Source organism: Dysidea avara, chromosome 3, assembly GCF_963678975.1.
Source record: "Dysidea avara chromosome 3, odDysAvar1.4, whole genome shotgun sequence".
NCBI classification, from domain to species: domain Eukaryota; kingdom Metazoa; phylum Porifera; class Demospongiae; order Dictyoceratida; family Dysideidae; genus Dysidea; species Dysidea avara.
The window spans coordinates 3697457-3710934 of NC_089274.1; the positions used below are offsets into that span (position 1 = coordinate 3697457).

Consider the following 13478-nt stretch of genomic DNA (forward strand, 5'->3'; position numbering starts at 1 on the left):
TGCCAAAATAATTCTTAAAGTGAACCAAAGCTCAAGACAATCGAGCTACGCATTTGCATTTCATAATGGTTTTTGTAAAGTGCACAAAAAAAATCTAAATCAGCCCCTTAAACAAAGGAAAAAAACAAAGAAATTAAGCCAGATTTTGAAGGCTTATATTCCACAACTGCATTAGGCAATCTTGCTCAAATTTAGCATGTGGGTTGCTGAAGGTGGAGGGAGTTTGCAGTATAAAAATGATGCCAATTCAAGAAGGGAGCACAGAGCTATGTATGTGTGAAAATCGTGTTTAGTTTCTTCCTGTAAATATACTCACAGTGTGGCATGCCGGCTTTCTTGGCTGCACGACACACTACCGTGTGTCTTGATATATTACAATATCAATAATTAAATAAGAAATTGAAGAAAAGGAAGTCAGCATCACCATGCTGCAGAACCAAATACCTCAAGATTATACAGAAATTTAAAGGGATACCAATGTTGTTGTAGTATGACAATCCAGCTATTAATATGATAATTATTTGCTTCCTGGGCCATGTACCCATTATGTGTACTAGTATTATGGTTAACTAGTATTGGTGCCTTCTGTATGGTGTTACAGGAAGAGAGAGACAAGCTGTTTGATGTGGTGGAAAAGGGAGACCTGGACAAAGTCAATGAAATGCTTTCAGTGATGAAGCATGATGTTAACACTAGACATCCTGAATATGTGAGTTGATTTTGTGCACTTCACTCTTAAATGACAATACTTGTGCTGTTCACCAACAATCTCTCATGCTAGTTTAATGACTGGTATGAGATTTTTCAACCAAATTCATATTATGTACCAAACTCCAGTTAGCTATAGCCAGTGTTGGGCAAGTTACTTTTAAAAAGTAACTAGTCACAAATTACTTGCAACTGAACTGTTTAGTTACAGTTACATATTACCCATAAAATAAAGTAACTATAATAATATTACATTTTATATTACTTTGTGTCCACAGCCTTAAGCTAAACTACCACCTTATCACGTGCATGATTGCGTTGTTGGACAATGTGCATATCTTGGTTATCAGTAAGAAGCTGGTGAATAAGCTACATTCAGTAGGCTTCGTTACTTTGTTGTGGCTAGGCGTTACTCAGAGGATAGCTAACGAGATTAGTAACTTCATTACTTGTAGCAATAATATTATGTTATATTAGACTCGTTACAGTAACTATATTACTTAGGTAACGTGTTACAATTGTAAGTGAAGTAAATTGAGTTATATTACCTGTTTTTATAACGTATTTCGTTATATTACTTAGTTACCACAAAAGTAATAATATTATGTAACGCGTTACTCCCAACACTGGCTATAGCTCAGATCCTCAGTTAGCAATATATGTAACTATATGCAGGATAGTATACTCATTAGGTGGAGCAATTATTTTGTATGGTGAATTAAGGCTAAACGATAGTAACCAAGAGTATTACACTCTGTATATTGACCCGTGAAAATGATTACATAGAGTAACATGGATATTTCAGTAATCATCTGTACACATTGCAATCTCTTTTATTTGACCAAGTATTCAGCAGTTATTGTATAGGAATAGTAAAACAAGACAACTCCAGTTTGCTTGATCAAACCAGTGCACCTCAATACTATTGGGATTTGCTTTCAACACTAGAACTGAAATAATGTAAGCTGGAACACGATCTTGGTTTAGTGATTGGAATAGTATTTTCATCAGACATAAGCTATTTGGCATTTAATTAAGTTTTGTGTTAATATATAGTTGAGTGGTGACAACAAGCCATGAACTGTAAGGTTTCTATGATGTAGTGCCAGCCACTCATCTACAACTGTAAAACATGTATTTAAACCTGTTAACCAATATATCCAACTTAAGAGATGTAGTGAGACTTAGACTATGGTACAGCTCATTTACAGGGTTACTAAATCACTTAGTCACCTGACATGCTCATTTAGTCACCTATACATGTTCATTTAGTAAGCCGCCCTCAAGCAATTTTGTACATGATAAATAATTATAACAAGAAAGACACACTGTAGTACTTGATAATACTGTAATAGTCTTCTTCTCCGTGTTCCACAAATAATTCTGGACAAATAGTAGACTAAACTGGCGTATGTACTGTAGCTCTAGCCGTTACTTTGGTCACCGGTCGAATAATAATTTTTTTGGGTAGCATACTAGTACTGTGTTGCCTAGCTACTAAAGTTTAGAAACATTGTGTAATTACTATTTCCCCTGAATATTTGTATGCACAATGTTTCTAAACTTTAGTAGCTAGTCGACATAATAGGCTAGTAGGCTCATTGTGCAGCAGGCGAGTGGCTTATAAATGCAGTACAAATAGCTCATACACTTTTCAGAGGTGTTTATAATTTCTAATTGGTATATAAACATCACCATGATGGGGAAAAAGTGGATTGGCCATGAGAGACTACTTGCAGAGGTACCTAGTACAAGTATAGAATATTGTGAAGTATATAAAATTCCAAGAAGAGTTGGATCTTCGTGGGTCCCCGGTCCTTAGTCCCCGGGTCCACTGTTTTACTTACCCCAATAACTCAAGGTTGACACTCTGCCTCTAATTCATACATATCCATTATTTCATGTTCAAGGATTCGAAGGTTAATTAATTATACTATGGTTAAAATGATAGGATTTCATGTTAACTTGAATAGATCACATTTTTATTCATATGGGCTCTATTGCAACATTTTGGCTTTCCTACTAAGACCAATGGCTAATCAATGGCAAAATGAACCTACAAGATCAAAAACAGCTCCAAAGTGGATTACAATTCATGCGTATAAATGGGCCATGGACATGGAGAACAACATAACATAGGAATGAAGGTTATGCAGTTTTTATCCCCAGATTTTCAAAACAAAATGGCACATTTCAGTTCTTTGAAAAAGTACCTTTATTAGTTCTTTTTCCTTCTATATTAATAAATGGACCTATATTTCTTCCAAATTAACTTCTAATGTTTCTTTTGTTATTGGGAAGCTTTCTAAGGTTACCGTATTTGACCGGTTAATAGCCGCGGCTCATATAATAGCCGCCTCCAGATAGTAGCCGCTCCACAGCCTAGAATTATTGTAATAAGAGCCGCCCTCAGATAAGAGCCGCGGCTTGTATCTGAATGTACTGTTGCAAGTGTTGATAAGACACGTTTGAAGCAGAAATCAGGCAGAGGAGTTGTTTTAAGCCAGGAAATATCATTTTTGAGAGAAGTTAGAATGAATGACAGTATTGACAGATGATTAAACAAGGTCAGTCACTCGTGAATCTGTATAAATGCCACGGGCTGCTGCCACACAAGCCCATAGTAGCCGCCTTCGCATAGTAGCCGCAGGGTTTTACTTGCTGAAAGTTATAGTAGCCGCGGCTATTAACCGGTCAAATACGGTATGTTTAGGTGAGTGTTCTATTAAGATTTTGACAAAAAAAAACATAGGCAATCTCTATTATGATCCATTACCGTGGTTCATACTATTATGGTCTGGTTAATTGTTCTAATAGAACTGTATTCTAATTAATCAACAATGCTTTGATGTGGATAGCTGAGAAGCTATTGTAATACAGTGGTGTCCCAACTCTTTGGGCCCTGTGTGCATTCAGATAACTAAAAAGTTTTGACACATTCATTATGTACAGAACTTGGTTCAGTTTAGTCTAATAGAATGCACACATTTGACAAAATACTCAAATAGAACAGTCACGTTTGGACAACATTTATGGTGACATAATGGAGGGACTGCCATAATTGTACAAAAGGTTGTGTGTTGTGTATTATCACCTATATATTATGTGTACTGTCTACTATTGTGTAGCTCAATAGGACCCTGCTGCAATGGGCTGTCCTTTATTCACAGTTAGAAGTATTTCAGAAACTGATGGAACACAAGGCTGATATACACATAGTTGATGATGTGAGTGGTGTAGTGTCTGTTGTGTAATGTGATGTGTACATGTAGCATATTGTCTGGGCGTGGGGAAAGCATTATTGGTTAATTGGCTTTGTGTGATAAAATATGTGAGATTCATTACTGACTACTTCTAGTCACAGAACCTGCTCAATTACTCTAATAGAACATACAAATTTTGCGGTGTAAACTTTAATTAATTTTGTTATATTTGTTTTCTCTTTCTTTTTTTCCACATACTTTACAACAGCTACCATAAATATAAATACATACTTTTAATGCTTTAAAATTTGGTACACTTAAAGAGGGACATTTCTGCACCAAGATGAGAAATAAACATTCACTGAGTTATAAATGAAATAATACCAATTTGTTGTCATGTTTACAGGGTTAATCACTTATGGTAATAAGTCTGTACATGGGTTTACCATCATAGCTCAGTTCTTTTAGAAACTGAAGGATTAACTACACAGTTATAGTGTAAGAAATCCAAACATGTGTATGTATAAGAGCATGATGGAGATACCCTAATAGAACGGTCACTTAAAATTGATATACACAGAAACAAGTTGATGTTGCTGGTCTGAATTGGATGATGTTTTATGTGGTAGATTGGCCTGGCTTCACCGCTCCCCTGGCAGCAATGTTTTACCTCCAGTAGAAGCTGCTGAACAGTTTTCTAACATTTAGGGTGATCTCCTACTACAATACGGACTCACAAAGTCCTTGTACTGCAACGGTTGTCACAACCTGTGTCAAATTGAGACTACATTGAAGACTCTTACAACAATGAAGAACCACTCACATAAGTGTATGAAGTCTGATGCTGGTAATTTTATTAGCATCGTTCAAGCCCATAATAAAGTACTTCGGTGCTACTGCCATCAGCAGCAAACAAACGAGATATGTAAGAATGAATGGGATTTTTGGAAGAATCCCTGGGAAGAAGTTCCAACACTCTGATAACTCAGATCCTTCGTTTGACTGTACTACCGCTACTACCTACTTTACTAACACTTACTCTGATGACACAGTTAATTATGGCGACCATTTACCTTTATGGGTTAGTGAATCAATTCCCAAGTGTGATGCCTCTGTTTTTAATACAGACAGCATAACTCCTTCCTTAATGAATTCTACACTGCAGCATTGTTCCTAGAAATCAGTGCCTGGGATTGATGGCATCACTTATTACTACCTAAGCCATTTTCCCTCTCCCCACCATTTCTTGGGAACCCTCTTTAATAAATTCATTGAGACTGGAACAGCTCCAGCATGTTGGGGTCTTGCTAGAATCAAACTGAAATACAAATCTGGTGACAATAGTGACCCCTCCAACTTTCGTCTAATTGCACTCACATCAGTCTGCTGCGCAAAATCATTAGTCATCGTTTTGAAGCATACCTAAGAGCGAATGATGTTTTGTATCCTAGTGTCCAAAAGGGATTTATTACTGGCTTGTCAGGTGTTTTTGAACATATTTATGCTGTCTCTACAATTATGCAGGATGCCCTTTCTAACAAGAGGCCTCTAATGATGACATTTCTTGACTAAAAAAATGCTTTCGGATCTGTGTCACACCGCTTGATTTTTGACATGTTACATGCTATTAAAGTGCTACTGCCCTTTATTCACTATATTCAGTCCTTCTACTCAAGAGTATCAGTTATCATAACAAGTAAGAATTGGCAAACAAGACCAGTACCATTCAGGAGAGGTGTTTCCAAGAAGATACTTTATCCCCTGTAATATTTCTACTAACTTTTAACCTTATACTCAAATTAGTTGAATCATTAAACCATCCGTGGCTACTGTTTTAAACTTCCAATCAAGGGATTAGAGACACTCCCTCCTCTAGACTCCTACATATATCTGAAGTGTACTGAATCTGATGATGAACCTCCCGAGGGGTACAGGGCACACGTAGATGAATATTTTTTGTACAAGTCCTGTAAGATTGTTTATGATGACCAAACTTATTTCAGACGTTGTTTTCCTACATGAAATTGAATGGAAACCCTGTTCTAAAAGAGCTAGGAAGCTTGTGCCCATTGATAGGAATCCTGTCTCTACTAAACCTAATTGGAAACCTTCTCTAAAGTTTGTCAATTCAATGGAACATTCTCTCAAGGGATATGCTGATGATGTTACCTTGCTCTCAAGTGATATATTGATGTTCACAAATCTGTGCTGCAATTAGGGTTGAGCGATTCTGTCATTGATCAATACTAAAGCCACTATTCACGATACTGAATAGTTCACGATACTTACAAATAAGTCAATTATAGCTGGTGCTACATAGTGTATTGCTCAGCATTCCTGCAGGAAGTCTTTAAAGGTAGCATCAAACTAGCCACTTATCATCCTTGTTTATAGTAACAGTTATTGTAAAACATTCTTTGAGGTTATGTTATGGTGTTCACACCTCTCCGCTGGTTATGACTTACAAGGATTCTTAGCCTAGTACTGCATAACAAATGAATTTTTATATACAGGCAATGGTATCACGATAGTTAATAACAAAACCTCTCAATATCTATACTTTCAAAATATCGCGATATATCGTTAAAACGATAATATCGCTCAGCCCTAGCTGCAATCACTGGATATTAGAGCTGCGGATATTGATATTTGTTTCAAGCCCTCAAAATGCATCTCATTTTTGTTTGATGGCTCCAAACTCTTACTTCAAGGGATACCTTTGTCCAAGGGATCAACACGGTCGATCACTGAGGGGCAAACCAAATTTTTGGGAAAGCTTATTGACGTATCCTTAAGTGCAACCAAGAAGGCTGCAGGTAAGCAAATGATTAATCGTTTGACTGATTTGCTAACTGCAACCGACTTACTTCCTATACGTGGTGAATATAAACTCTGGATTTACAGGAACTATATCATCTCTTTACTGCGATTCCATTTGCGTGTAGATGCAGTTTCAAGCTGGACTATTTCAAGGTTAGAGTCCTGTTTCCTCCAGAAATAATGTAAGTTGCCCCGTAGTGCTTTTAGAGTTATACTATACTACCCAGGAGTTTGTTGTCCCAGTATTACTCATGTATCCAGGGAGGAAAGCTCAGTCTGCTGTCCTGTGTTAGTGCTACTTCTGACCCTCGGCTTCAGGAGTTAGGCCTACAGCTACGTTGCCCTGTTGCATGTTCTCACTAGTATTGGCCTCTTTCTTCCGGTATATGATCTCATATTTGTGTACCTCCTGCTGTGATAATACTCTATGCCCAGTGTCTGAGACAACTCAAGTTCTCCTGTCACTGCATCAATAACAGCCTACTGCCATGGCAGTAGAGCAACTACTGGAATTCTTTTGTTTTGAAGTTCGGCACAAATCGGATTATGATTCATCAAGAATTATGAATTAAAGTTGCTACTAATGACACATATGCATGGCCACATAACATGATTATACAGTATGTAGCGACACATGTGCAACCAGCGTAGCCTGGTAGTAGCTTGTGTAGAGTGAAATCTCATTAAGCTACTGGTACTCGGTTCCTTCAAAAAGAAAATAATGTGTTCCAAGAAAGCTGATCTTGTTAAGGATGTGGTGATGTCAAGACACCAATGCACTACCAGGTATATGTTCAGCTCTGTGCTATCATGACTATATAGTGGGCTAGGGTAACTTATTGTATTACGCCTTGCAATGTTTACACATTTACTAATGGTTTCAACTTTATAAGTATTCAACATTATTAATTCATGCATAATAAACACAAATTCAGAATGTACATATGTTCTGGCAATGATTGTAGATCTTTACTTTATTGTAGTCAGCAGCTAAAGTGAATCCAAGTCATTTAGACATATGTAGCTACATAGATAAATATTAAAAGCATGTATTTGTACTCAAATCCATAGCCCTAATTTTTACTTGATGCATATTTGTATGATTACTGAATTACAGTGTATTGGGTTAATATTGTTTGGTGCTAAAGATGACATGTTTGATAATAATAAGTAATGTAATATGTGATTTGTTCTGTAATAGAGTGGATGGAATGTACTGCACCATGCAGCTTATGGTGGAGACGTTAGCATGATATCCGCAATAATGGATTTGGTAGTCGACCTCAACAGCATTACTAATGTAAGTAATATATTGTGTATTTGTGTTGCATTCATGTATATACCACAGAGAATGAAATGTATCCATAAATGAACAAAGACTAAGACTTTGATGGAACCATTATTTGTATAATTGACTATGGTGTATAGAGACCATTCCTAGACCACTCATAGACAGTCAATGTACCACTATTGACCATAATTATTGAGAAGGGCATGACGAATTGCTGAGGCCACAATGGGGAGAAATACTGTCCTAGGAACCATGTGTCTTGACGACGGGGATAAGGTTCGCACACCAGGGAAGAACGACTTGATCTAGCGTGATTGACAGGATACAAATGACACGCTACACGCACAGCACACTATAACACGCACGTGATCATACAAATTCTAATTGATGTTCCTATTACAATACCACAATACATAAGTGTTCAATCATTTCCTACATCCTCCGGGGGGCGGCTTAACAGTGTACTCCATTCGGAGATCTTCCTTAATGCCTTAGAGGCAGCCTTTCTTTGGACACGTTGACTGCTGGAGGATGCAGATCTATCACTGGACTTATCTACTGAGTGTGATTCTTGTGAATTATTATTAGAGGATCCCTGAGAGCTTGTTTGATGTGGGTCAGAGACCTCCAGTGGATATAACTTGACAATTGGGCGAGTTGTCTTGTAGTTTTTCCATTCTAATGTGAGCTGCACGGGTCAAGTTATCTCCTCCTTTGATGAGACCTTCTACAACAGCTAGCCTCCACTGCATTCTCGGCTTCTCGTCGTGCACAATCACAACATCTCCCACCTTAATTACCTCCTTGTTGTGGCCTGAAATCTTGTTGAATTCTCTTAGAGATGTTAAATATTCGGTCTTCCAACGGTTCCAAAACTTCTGTATTACTACTGAGTGTTTGTCAACCTTATCCCTCATGCTGGAACCATTGACATAAGTTGGATCTTCTTCGGGTTTGTTTAAGACATGCGGCACTTGGCGGATTCTTCTCCCATATAACAAGTGTGAAGGCGTGAGTGGCTCTGGGTCAGAAAGGTCTGGGGAGACATAAGTCAAGGGTCGGTCATTTAGCATGGCTTCAATCTCTGTAACAATAGTCTCAAGTTGCTTGAGTGTGACAAACGCTCCTCCCAGTGTCTTTTTGATGGCTTGCTTTGTCAGACCTACCATTCGCTCCCAGAAGCCACCGTACCATGGCGCCCGTTTGGGGATGAAACGCCATGTTACATTGTTTTGTTCTAGTTCCTTCTGCAATGTCTCTGACTCAAACAACCTTTGTAGATCCTCCGCCGCCGCCAGAAATGTTGAAGCATTGTCTGATATCATTGTGGATGGCAGAGACTTGCGGCTGGAGAACCTACGAAAGGCTAACAAAAAGGTTTGCACAGATAGGTCACAGACTACTTCAATGTGTACCGCACGTGTGACAGCACATGTAAAAATACAGATGTATACCTTAGTCTCTTCTTCTCTGTCCTTGATATACAGTGCCCCAGTAAAATCCACCCCAGTGACTGTAAAGGGAGGGGATTCAGAAACACGGACCTTGGGGAGTGGTGGTGGGTCTGGAGCTCTGAAAGGTTTTCCCATCAGCTTGTTGCAGATCACACAGCGTCGTAATAACTTCCTCACATATTGACGTGCTGATGGTATCCAATACACCTGTCGTAGTGCTGTGACGGTAATGCTCACGCCACCATGATGGAGCTTGGTGTGGGTATCCATAACAATGAGGTCAGTGAATGAACAGTTGATGGGCAGAAGAATTGGGAACTTGGCAAGTTCTGATGTGGGAGCATTATGAATCCGTCCCCCACAACGGAGTAGCTGGTTGTCATCCAGGAACAAGCAAAGTTGTCTCACCAATGTTGGACATTTGGACTGCTTCTTAAGTAGATAAGTTAGTTCTTCACGGTAGGTCATGTGTTGTATGCCTTTAATTATATGACGTCGGGCATGAGCCAGTTCAGAGCTAGACAAGGCTCCACAAATCTTATTCTGTGGCTTGTGGAGGTTGTTGGAAAATCTAAGAACATAAGCAGTTACAGCCGACAATCGATTAATGCTGCTATATCGAGATATGTCTATAATGGATAGTATACAGGGCTCACTTTCAGTAGTGTCTGCCACAAGTGGGGTACTAGGAGAAGCTTCTTCTGCTTGTATGTGGAGTATACTGGTAGGTGTCCAAGTAGGCCATGCAGATCTGTTGAGCAACCATCCAGGGCCTTGTGTCCATAGTGTTGATGACTTCAACTGGTCAGTAGATAATCCTCTCGTAAGAAGGTCAGCTGGATTATCACCTGAGGGTGTAAATGACCAAGTGGCTGCAGGAAAGGCTTTACAGATCTTGTTGACTCGATGTGCGATAAATGGCTTAGGATTGGTGCCCTTGTGTATCCAGTGAAGGACAATCTGACTATCAGTCCAGAAGTACACTCCCAATTGTTTCTCCTGTGGAATTGAAGAGCAGACAAATTCAGTCAGTCTAGTGGCAGTAACAGCTGCCATAAGCTCTAATCTTGGTAATGTAGTGGATCTGATAGGAGCTACACGGTTCTTTGACATGGCAAGACAAACACGGTTGTTACTGCTGAGGTACACCACAGCTCCATAGGCCTTTGTACTGGCATCTGCAAACACAAAAATGTTATCAATTTGTGTACCTGGGTGGTTGTGTAGAAAGTATAGTCTTGGTATTAGCAGGTTTGGTAGTTCTCTTAACTCAACTAGAGTGGCTGTCCACCGGTCTTTGATTGTGTCTGGGAGAGGCTCATCCCATGTGAGTTTGGTCTGCCAAATTTCTTGTAGCAGTATCTTGGCCTTCACTGTCACTGGGGTCATCCACCCTAAAGGGTCGAAGATTTGGGATGAGGCCTGCAGTACGTCTCTCTTAGTTACATATGTGTTTACAGCAGGAAGCTTTCTTGCAGAAAGTGAAATCATGTCTGTAGCTGTGTTCCATCGTAACCCCAGGATTCCTACGGTAGTGTTTGGATCGCTGGTTTTGTCTTGTCTTGTAATTTCCTGGAGGTGTTTGCCGTTTGTCGACCATGACCTGAGGTTGAACTTGGCTTGATTCATCAGATCTCGCGATTGTGAGTAGTATGTTAGGAGTTCTTCTTCAGTACTGCACCCAGACAGAATGTTGTCTACGTAGATATTGTCTTGCATGTCTTTTGCCACTTCATCGGGGAATTTTGACAAGTGTAGATTCAGCACTGCTCCAAGCATGAAAGGGGAGCTGGAGGCTCCAAATGGAACCACTGTAAAACGGTAAGATTGGAATTCATTATCAGCACTCTGGGGATCTGATGGCCACAGGAATCTGGTAAAGTCTCTATCTGATGGGTGCAGCTTGACATGGAGGAATGCCTTTTCTATGTCAGTAGAGAGGGCGAAGGCATGAATACAAAAACGCAGTAGGATGGCACAGAGATTGTTCAAAAATGGGGGTCCTACTGTGAGACAGTCATTCAAACTGGCTGACTTACCACTTCCACGACAGCTACAATCATATACAATTCTGATTGGAGTGGTCACCGAATCCTTCTTAACTGGGTGATGTGGCAAGTAGTGCACATTATCGGCAGTATCATTGTCCACTCTCTCAATAAATCCTCTCTGCTCTTGCTCTTTCATGATACCATCATACAGTTGTAGAAGTTCAGGAGACTTTCTCAACTTGTTCAATAGGGTAAGAGTTCTTCCTTTGCAGGTGGCAAAATTAGATGGGAGGTCAGGTTTGTTGACTTTCCATGGAAACTTTGCAATGTAGATGCCTTCACTTGTTTGTGAGATGGATGATTCTTGGTACTGTTGAAGAAATGTCAGATCTGGAGATGTGTTGGCTTCTGTTCCAACTGCCTCAATTGACCAAAATTGCTCAATGTTGGGTACCTTTAACTCCTGTGTGGTCATGGTTGATGTGAGTTGGAGGAGGGCAGATGATGTACATTCAAATAGTGCAATTGGTAGTGGCCCAGATAACAAGTACCCGAGTTTGGACTGCTGGGCAGTGGGGCCTTTGCCTCTGACAATGTGGTCTTCAACAAAGCTCCAATAGAAATCTGTTCCAATTAATAGAGAAATGGTGAAATTCCTTCCACAGGTAACTGGATGAGCAAGCTTTAGGCCCTGTAAGTGTGGCATGGTGTAGACAGCAGTGGACACTAAATTCTGGATGGGAGCTGCAATTGACGGAACAATTAGAACAGATATAGGAATTAGCTCACCAGATGCTGTCTGCACTTCCACTGTAGCTATTCCAAGTGTCTGATTAGATGTGGCTGTAGTGCCAAAGGATGCTACACCGATATCAACTGTGGATGTGGGGGTAATTTGTAACTCACTAGCCATGTCGGCTGAAATAAATGATCGTTGTGCTCCCTCATCGAAAGGATATTTGCTTGAGCTTTGATGTTACCAGCAATGATGGGAGCCACTGCAGTTTTCAGTAAACAATTGACGTTCTCAGGAGCCTGTGATGTCGGTGTTAATAGTCCAGCAGTGGTTGTGGGCGTGGCATCAGATGTCATTCTGTCAGAATTTGATTCGTCAGGCTTGGTCTTCACTTCACTGTTACAAAGGCTGGTATGGTGCTTTTTCTTGCACTTTCTGCATCGGAATTTAGATGGACATTGGGAGACCCTATGATGGGCCAGACAGTTGAAGCACAAGTTACTTCCTTTGACGATGTCAAACCGCTTCTGGCAATCAGTTACCACATCACAATTATGTGGAAAATGAGCCTTCTTACAAAACACACATTGCTGTTTCCTTTTACTATCAGAGTGAACTTGTTTCTTGCCAGTTTGATCTGGAGAACCTAAATGTAATGCAGCTGCTGTTGACTTCGGCATAGTCTTATGTGGGTCATACAGTCCAGATTCAAGTATCCTAATCTCTTTTTGGATACCTGCCATTAAATCAGGAAGATTCCATGGAGAGTTTGAGTGCTCCCGTGCTAAGTTCCGCTGGATATCCACAGATAGCTTTCCCATAATGATCGGAATTAGTAAGTCGCCATATGATTGTTCGGATTTGCCGAGTGATGACAGTCCTCGGATGTAGCTCTCTACGGAATCATAAAAAATTCGTAGGCTGGTAAGATTATTTGAAGGAGAGGACATCTCCAAGAGAGCTTGCATGTGAGCAAGTATGATCTTGTGATTCTGGCCATAACAATCTTCAAGCAAGGAAATTGCATGGTTGTAGTTTGAATCAGTGAGGGGGAGGCCAGCAATGGTTCTGGCAGCATCTCCTTCAAGCTGTGCCTTGAGATAACTGAATTTTTGAATGCCACACAAGTTAGGATTAGCATGTATTGCCACATAAAAGGAGTCCCAAAATGTTTGCCAGGTAAGGGGGTCTCCAGAGAATGTTGGCAAGGTCAGCTTTGGGAGACGACTGGTAGCAAACATCTGAGACTGGTGTGATGGAGCATTGTGGTTCATT

The 13478-nt window shown here is 39.9% G+C and overlaps 1 protein-coding gene across 1 annotated transcript in view; it reads left to right on the forward strand.

Moving 5' to 3' along the window:
• The window catches only part of LOC136248936 (uncharacterized), a 43072-nt gene that overhangs the window by 4470 nt on the left and 25124 nt on the right, over positions 1 to 13478 (forward strand). The window contains exons 2-4 of the mRNA XM_066040803.1: positions 602 to 709; positions 3837 to 3935; positions 7933 to 8031. Of these exons, the coding sequence (XP_065896875.1) occupies positions 602 to 709; positions 3837 to 3935; positions 7933 to 8031 (306 nt within the window). The remainder of the gene's footprint in view (positions 1 to 601; positions 710 to 3836; positions 3936 to 7932; positions 8032 to 13478) is intronic.